The sequence below is a fragment of the Thamnophis sirtalis genome, unplaced genomic scaffold (genome assembly GCF_051295495.1).
Source record: "Thamnophis sirtalis isolate CommonGarterSnake01/CBP01778 unplaced genomic scaffold, rThaSir2_p1.2 scaffold_7, whole genome shotgun sequence".
In the NCBI taxonomy this organism is placed as follows: Eukaryota; Metazoa; Chordata; class Lepidosauria; order Squamata; family Natricidae; genus Thamnophis; species Thamnophis sirtalis.
The window spans coordinates 95,488,641-95,509,245 of NW_028261387.1; the positions used below are offsets into that span (position 1 = coordinate 95,488,641).

Sequence of the window (20,605 nt, forward strand, 5' to 3'; positions counted from 1 at the left end):
CCATTGCTAAGTGAGACAATTGAGTTTTGTCCCAGTTGTTAAGTGAATCATGGCAGTTGTTCATTTAGTAACATGGTTGTAAAGTGGATCTGGCTTCCCCATTGATTTTGCTTTTTTCAGATCACGCGACTCTGGGACTTTGCGACCGTCATAACTTTGAGTCATTTGCATCCGTGACCAATGGGGTTGCTATAGCAGTCGTAAGTGTGAAAAAATGGCCATAATTCACTTTTTTTGCAGTGCCATCGTAACTTTGGAAGGTCCCTAAACGAATTGTTGTTAAGCCGAGGACTAACTGTATTTCTTCTTTATAACTTTTTTCTACTTTTTTTGTTATTGCACTTTTAACTTTTTCTTTTTTCCCCCCGTTTTCACAGTGCTATTTTAGTTTATATTCCTTTTAGTTACTGCCCTTAAAACATTTCATAAATATTATACATATTAAAAAAAGAACATCCGTGCTAAACACAGAACCCTTATTCAAACAAATGCTTTCCATTATTTCTCTTTCCCCTGTTCCCTCTGTTTTGTTCTAGTTTATTGTTTAATTTAATTAAACAATAGTTCAATTCTTATTGTTCTTGAAATTTTAATAAAAATTATATATATTTTAAAAAGGGAAATCCAGAATCACAGAGTTTTTATTCATACAACCTTCTTCTGTAATTTTTTTTCCTTCTTTCCTCTATGTTTTTAGTTTACATTCATTCCTGTTGTCCTTAAAATATTTAATAAAAATTATAGCTATATATTAAAAAAGTAAATTCCAGAGCTTATTCATAAAAGATTTTCATAAAAGATTTCATAAAATATTTTTCTGTTTTTTCTTTTTCCTTGTTTTCTCTGTTCTATTTTAGTTTGTATTAATACTTATCGTTCTTAAAATGTGTATGTGTGTGTATGTGTATATAAACACACACACACACATTCATTCATTCATACCTACAATCTATTTGTCTGTCTATTTATCCTTATCTATTATCTATCTACTAATCTACCTATCTATCTACCTACCTACCTACCTATTTATCTATCTATCTATAATCTCTTTAATCATTTATATTTAATCTATCATAATCTATCCTTAATTTATTTGTCTGTCTGTCTATCTACCATCTATCTTTAATCTGTCTGTGTCTATGATCTACCTTTAATCTGTCTGTCTGTCTGTCTATCGATCTATCTATCTATCTATCTATCTATCTATCTATCTATCTATCTATCATCTATCTATCTATCTATCTTTAATCTCTTTAATCATTTATCTTTAATCTGTCTATCATAATCTATCCTTAATTTATTTGTCTGTCTGTCTAGCTACCATCTATCTTTAATCTCTCTGTGTCTATGATCTACCTTTAATCTGTCTGTCTGTCTGTCTATCTATCATCAGATCTATCCTTAATTTATCTGTCTGTCTGTCTTATCTCTATCTGTATCACATATTAAGAACGATAAGAATATAAACTAAATGGAACAGAGGAAACAAGGATACACATACACACTTTTTAAAATAAAGGAATATCCAGGCTAATTACAGAGACCTTATTCATAAAAGCTTTTTTTAATCACTTCTCTTCCTGCTTCCTCTGTTCCATTTTAGTTCACATTGGTTCTTATTATTATTCTCACATTTTTTAAATAAAAAATTGTATTTGTACGTGTCTGTGGTGCATCTCATTTATATATACCGTTTTCCCGAAAATAAGACCTCCACGGAAAATAAGTCCAAGCACTTATTTCGGTGTTCAAAAGAAAATAAGACCCTGTCTTATTTACGGAGAAACACAGTATATAGATTTCAAAAAAGGAACATCCAGGCCAAACGTAGAGTCCCCCTTCCTACAAGATCTCAGCACGAGCCAGCCATGGATTCCTGAGAAAAGGGCCTGAGTCTTGAAGGAGGGGGGTCCCTTGGTCGTCGCTCCACAGAAGCAGCCAGGACTTCATTCCAGGTCAGCGGTGACATCCGGAGAGGGTCAAGAGGAGGAGAGCAGCTGAAGGATCTGGGCAATCTTCTTGGGCGTCTTCGGAGGGCAGGTATGAGAGCCTTGGAGGTACTGCTGGGCGTGGAGGCAGAGATCGCGGGCAAACACAGGTTCCACCTAGAGAGCAAGCGGAAAGAGAGAGAGGGGGGGGGGACATTCGTCCAAGTGTGCACAGGTATAGCGCATGTATGAACCCAGGAGCAAGTACAGTCAACAGGGGCTTGTATCAGGTTAGCTAAAATTAATAAAAACTTATCGCTGCGATGCTGGAAATGTAATGTTGAGCTAAGAACCTTCTACCCTTCTAGAGAGCCGAGGTGGCGCAGTGGTTAAAGTGCAGCACTGCAGGCTACTTCAGCTGACTGCTAGTTCTGCAGTTCGGCGGTTCAAATCTCACCGGCTCAGAGTCGACTCAGCCTTCCGTCCTTCCGAGGTGGGTGAAATGAGGACCCGGATTGTTGTTGGGGGCGATATGCTGACTCTGTAAACCGCTTAGAGAGGGCTGAAAGCCCTAGGAAGCGGTATATAAGTCTAACTGCTATTGCTATCCTAAGTGGTGGGAGTGCTCTAAAGCCAGGGCCTTTTGGCACCAGATAAGAAAGTGGTTGGAAGAGATGTTAAATCAAAGGATAGAGTTGAGTCCAGAACTATTTCTATTAGGGACCTGTTGTGGCCCAGCAGGAGCCGTTGGAGATGCCACCAGACTCCGACAGTGAGGGGCCCTATGTGTCGGCTCTGGAGGATATGGAGGACCCTGGACAGGGTTCTGACTCCGAGCAGGGCGCAGAGAGGCTGGTTGGCGACCAGGAGGCGCCTGAGCCTTGGACCAGTGGGGAGGAGACAAGGGAGTGTGATCCTGACGTCAGCAGTGAGTTGTTCCTCGATGCCCGGCACCGAAGAGCTAATAGGCCTCAGGAACAGTTGCGCAAGTACAAGAGGTAATTGCACTCAGCTGATGGTCATTAGGCTCCTCTCCAGACTATAAAAAGGACTGCTTGTGCACACGCCCCTCTTGCAGAAGTCAATGCAGGAACTAATGTCGGAGAACATTATTGTGAGCTTGGCAGGCTGGATTGCTGCCACGGCTTATCTGTGCTGGATTGCTGCCCAAGCTTGTCTGTGCCAGTTTGCTTCCAAGGACCTGTCTGTCTGTTAATTAAATGCCGTAACTTATCTTTGGCTCGGAGTGTGTTGGTGTGGGACGAGAGGGGTCAGAACAGGACCACAAAAGAAAAAACATAGCAAAGGTGGATTATATTTAATGTTGCATATTTTAACGGCAACAAGACTGGTCTTTGCACAAAACTTGGGAAAAACAAAGAGATTTCCCCCGGAACAAGAAATAATAAGTAAGATACTGATGTGCGCAGAAACGGACAGGCTGACTTTAGTACTCAAAGACGAGGGAGAGACGGAATATCACGAAATCTGGGACAAATGGTGAAAACCATTAAGGAAATGCTGATTGTTGTAAATCACAGTCATAAATGCAGGTTAGTAGTTGCCAATTGTCCAGAATGTGATCGTGTGACTCCAGGGAGGGGAGGGGGGGTTGGAAGTCCCTTTTGGGGCGGTCTGTTGTAACTTCAAATGGTTGCTAAGCAACTGGTCACAAATTGAGGATTACCTACATAGAATCCCTTCCATGAAACCCTTAATGGCCCATGAGAGTAATTGCAAGACTTTGAGACAGCCGTCTTCCATTGGCCAGGTGGGCACGAGCAGTAACCAATCACTGCTTGAGAAATATGTTTCCCGCAGTTAGTTGTGCAGTAGAGAGAGAGAGAGAGAGAGAGGCCTGTTTTTGTGAGCCTCTCTTTCTCTCCAGCTCGGTATCCAGGAGGACGAGAGATGTAAAACGGGGTGCATGGATGTGTGTTAGATGTTTCCTCATTGGACGGAGTTACCTGAACCCTGAGTGTGTGAAGGGTCTGGGGATTAACTGGCCACTCCACTGACCCTCATTGGTGTTTCTGCAATCCACAAACCCTCCATTAACCTGGTTAAGTCAGGAAAGACAGTGGCTCAATGAGACCCTTCGCGGTCGCCAAAATATTCACCTGGGCCGTGATGAACCTCCGGAGCTTCTGGTTGGGGAGAGGTGGGAATTCTTCTCCAAAGCAGAGGTGGATCTGGTACTGTGGGAGCGGCTTTCCGTGTCTGAGGAAGCTTCGTAACTCTGAGAGAAATACAAGAGGTTTTTAAGGATTTCCTTGATCAAAGAAACTGGACATTTAATTATATCGAGGTCAAAAATGTGGAGCTTTTTTTTGAGAGAGAGAGAGAAACGGAAAGAAATGAAATTTTCATTCTGGGAATTGATGGTTAGAATTACATGAGAGTAAGAGGGAATATGGACTGAATACTGTGTTTGGCCTAGAGGGGGAGCTCCCACCTCACAATCAGAAGGCTGTGAGTTCAATCCTAGGTGGAGGCAGATATTTCTCTCCCTGGGCATGTTGAGATTGTATCTGCTGAATATAACACCACAGGGGGTGACAGGAAGGGCATCCGGCCAGTAAACCCTCAGCTGCATTCAGTTGCCCAAACTCCACCCCGCAAGGGATCATGGTGTCAGGGTTCCAAATAGCATCCAAAAGTAAATCAGAGTCCGAGGCAAAGGATTCCTCAAAGTTCGAATTGATTAAGAGAGCCATGTTGGCACATCTGGGAAAACCCGAATCTGAACGCTTCCCATTTTTTCCCACCCAGTTGAAAGTTCAAGATCCTGCCCCCACACCCACCATCCCATCCCATGGTCCAATCTCCCACTGCCACGCTGGCAGTTCCACCCATCCAATCAGGTGCAGAGGTGCAGAGACTAAGGATGATGACCTTGGCTTTCTAGAAAGAAAGTTGTTATGGCTACATATCATCGAACTCCGTACAATCCCCCCCTCCCATTTTCCCACAATAGAAAAAGGCATCGAAGAAGAATAGAAAGTGTGGCAGGCCAAAGACTCAAAAGGAAAGATGGCTGCAGGATTGACATATAGGATCATTAAAAGAAATCGACGACAGAAGTAATAAAGACTAATATAGGACTCTTCAAGACCCAAACGGTTTGGGCCCCCAATTTCCGTTAACTCCCCCACTCACGCTAGTGTCGCCATGAGCACTGCAGGTGCGGTGGCATTGCCATACGTGTGAGGGCACAACTGTTGCCACGAGCACCACACGAGCACGCTACCACCACGCTAGAATCCTACGAGTGCAGTACCGTCATGCCTCATGCACGCAGCCGCCACCTTGAGTGCCCCGTGTGTATTTGCATCCCCGTTTATGCGCGCACATGCACGTATAAAGGGACCGCCCCAGTGGTGGGTTTCAAAAATTGTTGGAACCTACTCTGTGGGTGTGGCCTCCTTTGTGGGAGTGGCTTGCCACCCATGTGACCGGATGGGAGTGGCTTGCTGCCCATGTGACCGGATGGAGTGGCTTGCTGCCCATGTGACTGGATGGGAGTGGCTTGCCGCCCATGTGACTGGATATGAAATTATGAATTAGTACTTAGGTCGGTCCAAGTAGCTATTCAGAAGTTAGTGGTTAGAAGCAATCATAAAGCAATTAAAACCAGAAATATTTTGTTGGCTATTTGAAAGGGAGTGTAATATATATTTAATTTTACACATGTGAGCAGCTGCTGGAATTGTGTTTGCACAACAGTGGGAAAACAGAGATATGTAAATGAATAAATATTACAACGTGCAGGAATAAATAAATTGACAATTAAAATCAAGAAGGCTTTGAATATTTTTTCACGTGGGATTGGTTTTAGCTATTGCCAACTAACGGAAACAGAAATTAGAAATCCAAAAGTATGAAAGGAAACACCAATTACGTAAGGAAAGGTCCCTAAAATGTATCAGGAAATATTACTAGATCATTATTAATGCGTAGATAACCGCGGGACATTACACACCCACCAGTGGTGGGTTTCAAAAAAAAGTTTGGAACCTCTTCTGTAGGTGTGGCCTGCTTTCCGGGTCCACTGGTGGAACCTCTTCTAACCGGTTCGGTAGATTTGACGAACCGGTTCTACCGAATAGGTGCGAACTGGTAGGGACCCACCTCTGGACCGCCCCCTTCCTTTGGGCCTCCAATCCCGAAAGGTTGGGGAACTGTGTTCTAACTTCCCCAAGCGAAACCCGAAGCGGGCACTCACCCTGGAAGAATTGTTGCGTGTCCAACAACTGGTAGGTTTCTTCCCTCTCTAGCTTGTTGGGCTGGTCCTTATGGGGTGCCAGCGGCCCCTTCCAGTAAACCCGACTTTGGCACTGGCGCTTCATGAAGACTCCTTCTGGGGCTATCCAAAGGAGCACCCCGCGGTTCAGATGTGGGAGCAATCTCTTCAGGACCCAGATGTCTTTGGGAGACCAAATTCTGTAGCCCGGGACATCTGGAGGAGGGAACTGGATTTCTTCCAGGCCGCCGGGACCGTAAAGCGCATCGTGATCCGGCTGGAAGGTGATCCGGCAACCTTCCGCTGCGCTTGTGGTCGCTTGTGTCACGAGGACATCGCAATAGTAGAGGCGGATGTGGAGGCAGCAATCTGGAAGGGGTTAAGAGGACAGCGAGGATCAGAATTTTTTTTTTAAATTAAAAGTTTTAATAAGTTTTACAATTATATACCTTTCCCCTTCCCTCCCTGCCCCCCAATCCCACATCCCCTCTCCCCGCAGCCCCCCAGAGCAAATACAGGGTATAAACATTTAGCAATCATGTGAAGTACCCGTGGGTCACCCATGAGGCCAATGTTGAGAAAAGACACGGACACGAGCTCTCTCGGGATGAGACGACCCAGATTGGGGTCTGGGAGCCCCTTTTATTGAGATAGGACAAAGGCAGGAGGAGCAATCAGCATGTGATTTAAGACAGCCTGTCAAACTACAATTGCTAATCTACTGCTCAGGGAAGTTCTGTCTATATATGGTCAAATCCTGGGCGTCATTGGGTAAGGCACATCTAGAGTGAATTATCAGGATGTTATGGAGTACTATCAGGATGTTCTGTACTTTAGGAGTCTGTTTTTTCCTATGTGGTTCAGCGTGGCTGCGCATAAAATAAACTAACTAACTTTAGCATCGTCCCTCGCTTGTGCTTTAACTCCCCTTTCGTAAAACTAACTTTAGATAAGTTGTAACATTCCTTGTTCATTCATTCATACGCTATCTGGAGTTTCTTAGTCCCATATTTATTTTGAATGTAATCAATCCATTTTCTCCATTCCAGCTTGTATTTCTCATCTGAATGATCCTTGAGGTATGCTGATATTTTAGTTATCTCTGCTAAGTTTACTACTTTTAACGCCCATTCTTGAATAATACGCAATTCTTCCTTCTTCCAGTAGTGCGCCACCAACAATCTTGCTGCCGTTGTTAAGTTCAGAATCAAATTATCTCTATAAGTGTACAATCTGTAATTATACCTAGCAAGAATAACTGAGGAGTAAACTTTATCCTCTTTTTAAGAATATTTTGAATAATCCACCATATATTTATCCAAAATGCTTTGACTTTTTTACAAGTCCACCATATATGATAATGCGTAGCATCAGCACAATCACATCTCCAGCATTTAGGTTGTAAGTTCGGATACATACAAGCTATTTTTTTAGGATCTAAATGCCATCTGTAAAACATCTTGTAAAAATTCTCTCTCAAGTTTTGGGCTTGCGTAAATTTTACGTTTCTTACCCGTATCTTTTCCCATGTTTCCATCATTATTGGTTCTTCAAACTTTTGTGCCCATTTTATCATACAGTCTTTAAACTAGCTCTGTTTCAGAATCTATTTCTATCAATATATTATATAACCTTTTTATATGCATTTAGTAAAACAAATTAGGGACCAGGGTCAAATGCAAGGATCAGAAATTGACCCCATGGCGTAGTTATGGAGTCTGTAAGGCCATATGACTTTTGGGGCTTCAAAATAGAATCCACAGAATTCTGCGGCTGGAAGGGACCTTGGAGGTCATCTAGTCCAACCCCCTGCTCAAGGCAGGGCCCTCAAACCATCCCAGTCAAATGGGTGTCCAGTCTGGTTTTTGAAAACCTCCAGCAATGCGGCACCCACAACTCTTGGGAGGTAAGGCCCTCTGCTGATTACAAGTAGTCCCCGATTTATGACAACTGAACATCAAATTTCTGTTGCTAAGCGAGTCAGCTGTTTAGTAAGTTTTGCCCCGTTTTTTACCACAATTCTTAAGCAAATCCCTGCCGTTGTTAAGCTAGTAACATGGCCGTTAAGTGAATCGGGCCACTACATGACCCCGGGACACTGCAGCCGTCATAAATATGAATCATTGGTCAAGTCTCTGAATTTGGATCATGTGAGCATGGGAATGCTGAACACTTATGACCACTGCAACATCCCCATGGTCACATGATCAAAATTGGGACGCTTGGCAGCCGACTCATATTTATGACGGTTCCAGTATGAAAACTGGTCCTAAGTTACTTTTTCCAGTTCTGTTGTAATTTTGAACAGATGAACGGTTGTAAGTTGAGGACTATATTTTACATACATGATGATCTAAGTTTTTAGTTCATCCGGGAGAAGGTAAATCTTTGTGGCTACGAATGGTGGACACTGATCTAAAGGCATTTAATCAATCAATCAGTCAATCAATCAATAAGGGTGTTCTGAGCGAGGCTTCCCAAGAGCATGAAGCAGATTCCTTGTCCCGAAAAAAACCCCTTTTATTAACTGACTGTGAATTCTGCTCGTTCACATCCAGGAGAGTCTTTCAAGGGAGGATTTACGGTCACAGACCTTATCTGGCTTGGAGAGCTGCCAGGCCGAGATCTGCAGAACTTGGCAAGGAGCCTCAGAGAGTTACGAACCAATTAAGTGAACTGATTGTCTCCTGCAAACTCCACTCCCCTTTCGCTCCTCTTTTATTCCCTCTGGGAGGGGCCATTCATCGTCCACCTGTGGCCTTACTCCCAAGTCGACCCCTGTTCTTTAGCTGTTCCCTTCGTCTGGCAACTCTGCGCATGCGCACACTGGGAACAGGCTCCAGCCTCACTGATGTCCGACTCTGAAGGCAGCTGATAACTGTCGGACGGCTCTGGCCCCCTCTCTGCCTCCGACACAGAGCCCTCATCCAAGCCTTCCCCAGACTCCAGGACTGGCCCATCTTCCTCCCCAACCTCCTCACTCTCCGAATCTGCTGCCAGCTCCATTGGCCACTGGTGGGCCACAACAAAGGGTTTTTTTATCCTTGCATTTAGCTAATTTTTTGATAAACTGCTTCAACTTGCAACTTCCTTTCTCCAAACGAAGAAGGAAATAAATAGTTCTTCGAATCGGTTGCAATTCCTCCTTTTTATTTTTATTTTTTTGGCGTTTCTGTGTTTTGTTTCGTTTTTGTTTCGGCCAATGATATGGAACGACTTTGTGCCCACCTCCTCCTGGCACACTTCCCTATTGCATCGCTCTCTCTGCTCCTAACCCATCCGAAAGCCAACCAGCCCCGACCCAGCTTAGCTTTTACAAGCCTCAGCCATGGCCAGCGAAATGCTGAACAGGATGTGGTAAGGAATCAAAGCCTCTCGTACCTGAATTGGTGCTTTTGCTGGGGGCAAACTGTGAATTGGGACTAAAGATAGCCCGGTTTGGAAGCTCACTTATATACTCCCAAGAGAGTATATAAGTGAGAAATTGGGAGGGGTCCTTTTGCAGGACACAACCGTTTGTAACAGTCTTGAGGAACTCTTTGTCTGGTCTGTTTTGTATGTCCGTTCTGTTTGGTTTGGGTTGCTGGCCACCCTTCTTGCATGAGAGTGTCTGTCTGGGCTTTCAGCCAACGGAGTTGTAATTCCTGTGATTAAAGAGTGGCAAATAGCCAAGCCTGTGTCTGCGTTACTCACAGGCCAGAGGGGGGGGGGGCAGAACAGTACCCTTCCTTCCTTCCTTCCTTCCTTCCATCCATCCATTTCTCCACCCTTCCTTCCTTCCCTTCCTTCCCTTTTCTTCCTTCCTTCCATCCACCCATTCCTCCACCCTTCCTTCCTTCCTTCCTTCCTTCCTTCCTTCCTTCCTTCCTTCCTTCCTTCCTTCCTTCCTTCCTTCCTTCCTTCCTTTAGGGTACAGTGGCTACAATGCAGTTTTTCAGACTAACTCACGTCTCACTGCCAGCAGTTCAATCCTGATTGGCTCAAAGTGGACTCAGCCTTTTGTCCTTCCAAGGTGGGTAAAACGAGGACCCAGATTGTTAGGGGGAAAGAGGCTGACTCTGTAAACCACTTAGAGAGGGCTGTAAAAGCACTGTGAAGCGGTATATAAGTCCTATTACTGGTGTTATTGCCCTTCCTTCCTTCCTTCCTTCCTTCCTTCCTTCCTATCACTCCCTCCTTCCTATCCCTTCCTCCCTCCTTCCTATCCCTCCCTCCCTCCTTCGTTCCTTCCTTCCTATCCCTCCCTCCCTCCTTCCTTCCTTCCTTCCTATCCCTCCCTCCCTCCCTCCCTCCCTCCCTCCTTCCTTCCTTCCTTCCTTCCTTCCTTCCTTCCTTCCTTCCTTCCTTCCTTCCTTCCTATCCCTCCTTCCTTCCTGTGGTGGCACAGTGACTAAAATTCAATTTTGCAGACTAACTCACTGCCAGTAGTTCGATCCTGACCGACTCAAGATCAATTCAGTCTTCCGTCCTTCCCAGGTCAGAAAAATGAGGACCCAGATGGTTGGGGGCAAGAGGCTGACTCTGTAAACCTCTTAAAAGGGGCTGTAGAAGCACCGTGAAGCGGTATGGAAGTCTAAAGGCTATAGCAGTTTTTTACAAATAACTCAAGGCAATTGCAACTATCGTATCTTGCCCTCAAAACACCTCTCCATAATTTTCCAATCAGAGACGAAGAGGTGGCTTCGTTTTCGCCTTACCCTGGAGGTGTGCACTGCTCATATTCTGGGGGAGAGGAGGCCCCCCCGCGTCGCCATGCCTTTTCCCATCAGGCTCTGCAGATGGTTTGTCCTGGAGATAAAAGGAAATGAAAGTGGTTGAAATTGGGAAGAAGGCGCCTAAATGCGCAGTCTGGAATTTTTTTCTGGAGGGGGGGGTCAAGCTATTCGAAAGCCGGACAAGGAATAATGGATGGAAACCTATCAAGAAAAGATGTTGAGATTCTAGAAAGAGGGCAGAGAAGAGCAACCAGGAGGATGAGGGGAATGGATGCTAAAACTTATGATGAACGGTCACAGGAACTGGGCCTGGCTAGTCTAGGGAAGAGAAGGACCAGGGGAGACAGGAGAGCATCTTCCAGTAGTCGAGGGGCTGCCCCAGAGAGGAGGAAGGGGTCAAGCTATTCACGTGCCATAGATTTGCCATCACAGGTATAAGTTCTCCTGCTTGAGCAGGGGGCTGGACAAGAAGACCTCCAAGGCCCCTTCCAGCTCTATTCTATTCTGTCCTGTTCCACTCCATTCCATATTCTATTCTATTCCATTCTAAATTCTTATTCTATTCTAAATTCTTATCCTATTCTATCCTATCTTATCCATTCCATATTCTATTCTAAATTCTGATTCTTCTATTCTATTCTATCCTATCCTATTCCATTCCATATTCTATTCCATTCCATATTCTATTCCATATTCTATTCTATTCTAAATTCTTATCCTATTCTATCCTATCCTATTCCATATTCTATTCCATTCCATATTCTATTCCATTCCATATTCTATTCTAAATTCTGATTCTTCTATTCTATCCTATCCTATTTCATTCCATATTCTATTCCATTCCATATTCTATTCCATTCCATATTCTAGTCTAAATTCTTATTCTTCTATTCTATCCTATCCTATTTCATTCCATATTCTAATCTATTCCATATTCTATTCTATTCCATATTCTATTCTATTCCATATTCTATTCTATTCTAAATTCTGATTCTATTCTATTCCATCCTATATTCTATTTATTCCATTCCATTCCATATTCTATTCCATTTCATATTCTATTCCTATTTCCGTTCCAATAATCTATTATCTCCTCTTCTCTTTTCTTCTCATTCAAACACAGCCATCCTTGAGCCATTCTTTCCTCTGGCCGAGTGTCCTTGAGGTCTTATCTCCAGCAAAGCTTATCTCCACAAAGCACTCTGGAATTCCCCCTTGACTCCTGCCATATAGCTTCCCTCCCCCCTTCCCCCCTCCCACGAAGGCCATGGCATTGAAGCAAGAGGGAAGCAGGAGAGGTGGGGGGGCAGATCTGGCCAAATACTTTTTTTCTGGCTGTTCCCTTGAAAATGGAGACAGCCTGGGAAGATTCTTGCAAACATGCAAGCAGCAATAAAGAATCAGTTTTGGTTTCTGCCGCCTGACCAATCTGGAACTACGGGCACTTGTTCCAGATCTGAAGCTGCTATTTTCATCTTTAGGGAAGCTGCGTTTCAGAAGAAAAAATCCAGAGCAGAAACTTCCTACTCAGAGGCAGGCTCTGTGGTTAGGATATACAACCCCCCTCCCCGACCCCCCTTCCTGGTTTCCAAAATAAGAGCTGCTAAGTGTGTTTTAAAGCCATGGGACGAAGACCTGTGAGATTTTAATTGTGGTCTTCGTGGTGCGAATTGTCTTCATTTTAAGAACGCTTCCATTTACGTAATAATTAATTGAGTTCAATAAAGAAAATAAAGGTAAATTCACCACCCAGAGTCCCTGGTTGGGATGGGCAGAAATTCAAATTGGGGGGGGGGAGATAAAGAGAAAAGAAAAGCTGAGAGGGAGGGAGAAAAAGGCAGGAAGATAAAGGAAAGAAGGGAGGAAGGAAGGAAGGAGGGAGGGGGGAGGGAGGAAAGAGGGGGGACAGTAGAAGGAAGGAAGGAGGGAGGGAGGGAGGGAGGGAGGAAGAAGGGAGGGGAGGAAGAAAGAAGAGCAGTGGGAAGAAAGGAAGGAGGGAGGCAGGGAGGGAGGAAAGAGGGGAGGGAGGGAAGAAAGGAGGGAAGGAGGGGAGGGAAAGTGGAAGGAAGGAAGGAAAGAAGGAAGGAGGAAGGGAGGGAGGAAGAAGGGAGGGGAGGAAGAAAGAAGAGCAGTGGGAAGGAAGGAAGGAGGAAGGCAGGGAGGGAGGAAAGAGGGGAGGGAGGGAAGAAAGGAGGGAAGGAGGGAGGGAAAGTGGAAGGAAGGAAGGAAAGAAGGAAGGAGGAAGGGAGGAAGAAAGGGAGAAGAAAGAAGAGAGGGAGGAAGAATGGGAGGGAGGAAAGAGGGGAGGGAAAGTGGAAGGAAGGAAGGAAAGAAGGAAGGAGGGAGGGAGGAAGAAAGGAGGAAGGTAGGAAGAAAGGAATGAAGAAAGAAGAGAGGGAGGAAGGAAGGAGGGAGGGAGGAAAGAGGTGAGAGAGGAAGGCAGAAGGGAAGGGAGGGAGAATGGAAGGGAGGAAGAAAGAAGAAGAAAGGTAGGAAGGAAGGAGGGAGGAAAGAAAGATATAGGCTGGCTTTTCAAGCAGAATAGTCTTTGAAATCTACAAATCAACATCACAATACATTTAAAACACCAGACTGCATGTTTATTCATTAATTCCACAGTCAAAATGTCACCTTTTCCGACATGTGGGCTGGGGAATTCTGGAGTTGAAGTCCACACACCTTCAAGGGCCCACGGTTGAGAAACCCTCTGCATACATTCAAGACGTAACACCACCCAATGCTTCTTTGCCAAGACCAAGTTTTAAGGCAAGAAAATGCAAATATTCCTCCCTCTGGACCCTCATCCTCAGAAACCTGGTGTTTTTTTTAAAAAAACCTGCTGTGTAGGTGAGCAGAGATCTCTTTGAGTGGGGATCTGTTCTGACGATCCTTTACAGGATCTGAAGAGATCCCACCCACAGGCTTACCTTCTCTGACAAGCCATGGGCTGTGGCGCTTCAGATCCTGGTGCCAAGGGACATTTCGGCTGCAGAGGTGAGTCTGTCCCACTTTCCATCTCTGGAAACCACAACAACAAAGACACAAAAGGTAGATTCACACAACCCCTCCCACTCCAGGTGAAGTTAACACCAACCTGGGTTTAATAATAGGTTTAATTTTTTGTGAATCAATGGTTTGGGAGAAACACGCCAGAGTTTGCTGCAGAAAAATCACATCCAGAAAGCAGACACAGATCACTGATTCAGCTGGATTCATTAACTTCTTTATATACATAAAAACAGATTAATAAATGTACAATACCAGCAGGTCATTCTTCAGTTTCAGATCACAGCAGCAGACCAGTTTCAGTTTTAGTTCTCAGCACAGACTCAGATCTGTTTAAGCTCCCATTGGCCGACTCAGCTGCTACGCCTATTCATTGGCTGACCTGGTTCCCAGGTCTCTCCCAGCCATGAATATTTTAACAAAACAACAATTCCTTCTGCGTTCTGCGTGAACCTGGGAGTCATCCACATGAAAGCATCATTGTGGTTGTGTGAACCCAGCACTTCTTGAACCTGAACGTTGGGCGCTATCTAACAAAAGGCAGAGGGTTGGACTAGAAGACCTCCAAGGTCCCTTCCAACTCTGTTATTCTATTCTATTCTGAAATGAAATTCAAGGGTGAAAAAAAGTCAGGCTCTACATTTAGGCAAGAAAAACGAAATGCACAGGTACAGTATAGGTGGTACCTTGCTCAACAGTAATAACTGTGAAAGGGATCTTGGAATCCTAGTGGACAAGCATTTAAATAGGAGCCAGCCGTGGGCAGCAGCTGCCAAAAAAGCCAACACAGTTCTAGGCTGCATCAACAGAGGGAGAGAATCAAGATCCCATTAAGGGTTAATACCACTTTATAAGGCCTTGGGAAGGCCACGCTTGGAATCCTGCATTCAGTTTTGGTCGCCACGATGTAGAAAAGATGTGGAGACTCTGGAAAGAGTGCAGAGAAGAGCAAGAAAGAGGATGAGGGGACTGGAGACTAAAACATATGAAGAACGGTTGCAGGAACTGGGGATGTCTAGCTTAATGAAAAGAAGGACTAGGGGAGACATGATAGCAGTCTTCCAATATCTCAGGGGTTGCCCAAAGAAGAGGGAGTCAAGCTATTCCCCAAGCCACCTGAGGGTAGAGCAAGAAGCAATGGGTGGAAACTAATCAAGGAGAGAAGCAACTTAGAACTAAGGAGAAATTCCTGACAGTGAGAACAATTAACCAGTGGAACAGAAGTTGCCTCCAGAAGTTGTAAATGCTCCATCACTGGAGGTTTTTAAGAAGAGATTGGACAATCATTTGTCTGAAGTGGTGTAGTGTTTCCTGCCTGAGCAGGGGGTTGGACTAGAAGACCTCCAAGGTCCCTTCCAACTCTGTTCTTCGATTCTATTTTATCTGGTTAACCTTGGTCTCTGATATCTCCCGGAAGGCAGCTGAAGGGTTGTGAGGCCTAGAGAAAGAGAGGGGGCCTTTTCATAGCAGCCCAGGAAAAAGGCAGAAGGTGACACTTAGTTAAGATGCCAAGTTTGTAAACTTTGAGGATCCCAGAGGCCCACTCCTCTCCCCCATTCCTCAAGTAGGGTGAAATGCTACCGATTCGCCCTAATTGGTAGTAAAATAAGTATTTAAAAAGTTTTAAAAAAACCAGTTCTGAGGATTGCACATCACACAGGTAATCTTCGGAACTTTAAAAAAAAAACTTTTAAAGCATTTTTTTTTACTACAGGTTCTCTGGAAAATGCGGGGGTGGGGGTCTGTTTTTGCTGCCAAAAGGCTTCCCTGAGGCCTGCTAGGGCAAAAATGGGGGAGTGGGGGGGTGACGAGAAAGAAAGAAAGAAAGAAAGAAAAAGAAAGAAAGAAGGAAAGAAAGAAAGAAAGAGAAAGAGAGAGAAAAGAGAGGGAGGGAGGGAATAGCAATAGCAATAGCAGTTAGACTTATATACCGCTTCATAGGCTTTCAGCCCTCTCTAAGCAGTTTACAGAGTCAGCCTCTTGCCCCCAACAATACGGGTCCTCATTTTACCCACCTCGGAAGGATGGAAGGCTGAGTCAACCTTGAGCCGGTGAGATTTGAACCGCCGAACTGCAGATAGCAGTCAGCTGAAGTGGCCTGCACCCTAACCACTGCGCCACCTCGGCTTTCCTTCCTCGGAGAGGAAGGAAAGACTACAAACCTGGCACTAGATGCAGCTTCAGAGGATAATCCAGGGCTGGAATGCACCTGGAGGTCATCTAGTCCAACCCCCTGCTCCAGCAGGACACTGTTAAAATGAGTTTCTGCCTTTTGATCCCCCTGTTACATGATGGCATAGCCACGCCCCATCCAGTCACATGATCCCCCCACCAAGCACGCCCACAGAACTGGTAGTAAAAAAAATTAACATTTCACCACTGCGCCATTAGCATCATAAAGGAGATGGTTTTGATTTTGAATTTACGGAAATGAAGATATGGAAACGTGGCCCCTTGCTTGGGGTGTAGAAGGGAGTCCACTGGCGTGGGGCTGGTGAGCGCCCTGCAACCTGTCCCCCTGCTTTTAAATTCAGAACCAAACAGAATCACGAAGTTGGAAGGGATCTCGGGAGGTCCTCTAGTCCAACCCCCTGCTTAGGCAGGAAACCCTACGGTTCCAGACAAATGACTGTCCAATCTCTTGTTTAAAAACCTCCAGTAATGGAGCACCTACAATTTAATCCTTAATCCCAGGCTGAATCTCTCCTCCTTCAGTTTCTACTTCTTGTTTCTTGCTTCTTGTTCTGTCCTCAGATGCTTTGGAGAATAGCTTGACCCCCAAATCTTCTTTGTGGCAACCCCTGAGATATTGGAGCACTGCTATCATGTCTCCCTAGTCCTTCTTTTCATTAAACTAGACATCCCCAGTTCCTGCAACCGTTCTTCATGTGTTTTAGTCTCCAGTCCCCTAATCCTCTTTCTTGCTCTTCATCCTTGCCCTTTGGAATTTTAAATCTTATATACTGTTTTTATGTTTGGCTCTTGTTATCTGTACATTACCCTCTCTGAGAGCGTTGGAACAGTTTTAAAATTGGATAGGTCAGTAGGAACAGACAGACAGATAGTATAGGCAACAGAGAGATAAAATAGTAGGTTATTAAGACAAATTAGATAAAAAACATAGAGGGAGAGCGATAGGCAGTCACGCAGACAAAACATAGACTCATAGGGCTGGAAGGGACCTTGGAGGTCTTCTACTCCAACCCCCTGCTCGAGCAGGAGATTTTATATCTCTATATTGGAGCCGAGGTGGCGCAGTGGTTAGTACTGCAGGCCACTTCAGCTGACTGTTATCTGCAGTTCGGCGGTTCTAATCTCACCGGCTCAAGGTTGACTCAGCCTTCCCTCCTTCCGAGGTGGGTGAAATGAGGACCCAGACTGTGGGGGTGATATGCTGACTCTGTAAACCGCTTAGAGAGGGCTGAAAGCCCTATGAAGTGGTATATGTCTAACTGCTATTGCTATTGCTATATCATTTGAAACAAATGGCTGTCCAGGATGGAGGACCTAAAGCAATTAGATAAATGATAGTTAGCTAGCTAGCTAGCTAAACAGATAGATAGACAGACAGACGATAAATAGACAGACAGAGATGATAGCTAGCTGGATAGACAGACAGACAGACAATAGATAGACAGAGATGATAGCTAGCTGGATAGACAGACAGACAGACAATAGATAGACAGAGATGATAGCTAGCTGGATAGATAGATAGATGATAGATAGATAGACAGACAGACAGACGACAGAATGGATGGATGGATGGATAGATAGATAGACAGACAGATGATAGATAGATATAGACAGGATGGATGGATGGATGGATGGATGGATAGATAGATAGATAGATAAATAGACAGATAGTGACAGATGAACAGATATAGACATCCTGTAGATGATAGATAGATAGATAGACAGACAGACAGACAGTGACAGATGAACAGATATAGGCATCCTGTAGATGATAGATAGATAGATAGATAGATAGATAGATAGAGACAGACAGACAGCAGACAGACAGGATGGATGGATGGATGGATAGATAGACAGACAGACAGATGATAGATAGATATAGACAGGATGGATGGATGGATGGATGGATGGATGGATGGATGGATGGATAGATAGATAGACAGACAGACAGTGACAGATGAACAGATATAGACATCCTGTAGATGATAGATAGATAGATAGATAGATAGATAGATAGATAGATAGATAGATAGATAGAGACAGACAGACAGACAGACAGACAGACAGACAGATGTACAGGGAGCAGTTCACAATTAATTGTATTCCCATCAGATGTCACCAAAGTACCTTTTCTCCCCACCCCACAATCTCCTGGAGGGCAAACCCCCCCCACATCACCCCAAAAGCTAGTAAATTTCCCCTTTTATTTCCAGATTCAACCTTTTTTTTGGGGGGGGGGGAATTGCAAATAGAGATAGACTGGCAGAGGTGCCGGATGCGGCCAATTTTAGGGGGAACCCAGAGAGGGAGACGCTTGGAACCCCCACCCCCCCACCTCCCCAGGTCCTGAGCCCTTGCTCCTGTCCCCAGCTGGGGGGGGAGAGGGAGGGAGAAACAGCCGTCCCAAGCCCCCTCCCCCGGGGGGGGGTTTGTCCTACCTGCGTCTTGGGCCGCCTCGGGGGAGACCACCTGGTAGACTTTGTAAGGCTCCAGAGCCTCCAAGCGGCTTTTCTCGGGCACCTCTTTAAAATCGGGGCTTTTGTTGAGCGCGCAGCGAAGACGCGTCTTCCAGACGGAGGGGTCGGCTTCGTCCAGCCCTTCCCGGTACTTGCCCTTGTAGACTGCCCAGGCCTGCGGGGGGGGGGGAGGAGGAGGGGGAGGCAGTCAGGAAGCCCAGAGCCAAGCCCCCCACCCACCCACCCGCTGCAACTGCTCTCCCTGCCCCCTGCCAGCCTGAGAAGGGCGCCCCCTGGATGCCCGGGGAGGGTTGAGCCAGGCGGGGGTCCCGACCCCGACCCCAGCCCCGTCGTACCTTGAAGAGCGCCGCGTCCTTCGGCTCGCGGTAGTCCTGCTTAGCGGCGTGTTTCCAAGGGATGCGGAAGACAGTTTTCTGCCGGTCCTCCCAGCGCAGTCCCGGATAGCGACCGCTCTCCACCTGGGCCAGCAGCCACTCCTTCAGCCGCATGGGCTGCGGCGCCTCCCCGGCCATGTGTGCGCCCTGCCTGCCCCCTTGCCCCGGGACCACGGACGGGCCGAGCCGAAAGTGCCCCGCCGGACGAGCTGGAGAAGGCGCCACCAGGACCAGCCGCGTGGAAAGCGAAAGGCGGCCGGGTCACTTTCGCTTTCGTTTTCGCTCTCGCTTCCCGATTGCGCAGGGCGAGCGGAAGGCTCCGTCGAATCCCAGGGCTGGGGCGGAGACCTTGGAGGTCGTCTAGTCCAGCCCGCTCCTGCTCCAGCAGGAGAACGGAGTCGAATCCGCTTTCGCTTTCGTTTTCGCTCTCGCTTCCCGATTGCGCAGGGCGAGCGGAAGGCTCCGTCGAATCCCAGGGCTGGGGCGGAGACCTTGGAGGTCGTCTAGTCCAGCCCGCTCCTGCTCCAGCAGGAGAACGGAGTCGAATCTCTTTAAAAAACCTCCCGGGGTGGAAGCCCCCCCTCCCGCGACTTCCCAAGGGGAGCGGTCCCACTCGCGGAGGAAGGCTTCTCACGGTCAGGAAATGCCTCCTTAGTTCCACGTGGATTCGTCTCCACTCTCTCTCTCTCTCTCTTTGTGGCATCCCTCAAATATTGGAAGACTGCTGTTCCCCTCTCTCCCTCTTTTTCTCTTCTCTCTTTCCCTCTCTCCTTCCCCCCTCTTTCCTCTCTCCCATTCTCCCTCCCTTTCTCGCTCTCCCTCCCTCTTTCTCTCTCCCTTTTTCTCCTTCCCTCTCTCTTTCCCTTCCTGCTTCCTCTCCCTCCCTCTATCTATCATCAGTGAACGACTTGCCTTGTGGAGTTGTGGGCATTCCATAACTCAAAAGATTTGGACAACCCTTCCTTCCTTCCTTCCTTCCTTCCTTCCTTCCTTCCTTCCTTCCTTCCTTCCTACCTACCTACCTACCTACCTACCTACCTACCTATCTATCAAATATCCATCTTTCTTTCTCCCTCCCTATCTATCTCTATTATCTATCATCCATCCAACTGTCTATCATCTATCTAGATAAATAAGATAGATAATTATATATATATGTATGTATGTATGTATATATATATATATATGTATGTGTGTGTGTGTGTGTGTGTGTGTGTGTGTTTTATTTGTGCTGATAAATAAATAAAGGGAGACTAGTATAGATCTATTTCAAGCTATTTAGCTCTCATCAGCTAGCCATACCCTTACTGGGATTTGAACCTGGGCTATATTACATACTAGGCAGACATCTTAGCCATTAGGTCACAGGCTCTTATCCGTTATCAGTGAAGCCAGAGTGAAAGGTATCTATTAGATTTTTACAACCCCTGGTAAGCCCCAATTATGGGAGGAAGCTAACTGCTTCCATCATCTGTCAATCGGCTAGTCACAAGAGTCCATCACATTAGATTAAATATATATATATATATATATATGTATATCTGTTTGCCTATCATCTCTCTATTATCTATATATCCATCTATCCATCCATCCATCCATCCATCCATCCATCTATCAACCAACCCACCCTCCCTCCCTCCATCCCTCCCTCCCTCCCTCCCTCTCTCTC

The 20,605-nt window shown here is 45.8% G+C and overlaps 1 protein-coding gene across 1 annotated transcript; it reads right to left on the reverse strand.

Annotated features, from left to right (window-relative positions):
* Positions 1-1,229: 1,229 nt before the first annotated feature.
* On the reverse strand, positions 1,230-19,147 carry LOC106546502 (interferon regulatory factor 4). The gene is made up of 8 exons (XM_087720879.1): positions 18,898-19,147; positions 18,524-18,716; positions 13,814-13,904; positions 12,312-12,372; positions 10,869-10,959; positions 6,154-6,540; positions 4,049-4,167; positions 1,230-2,105 (listed from the first exon to the last, which is right to left on the reverse strand). Exons 1-8 carry the CDS (start codon positions 19,072-19,074, stop codon positions 1,980-1,982), a joined length of 1,245 nt encoding a protein of 414 aa, XP_087577005.1. The 5' UTR covers positions 19,075-19,147; the 3' UTR covers positions 1,230-1,979.
* Between the last annotated feature and the right edge of the window lie 1,458 nt (positions 19,148-20,605).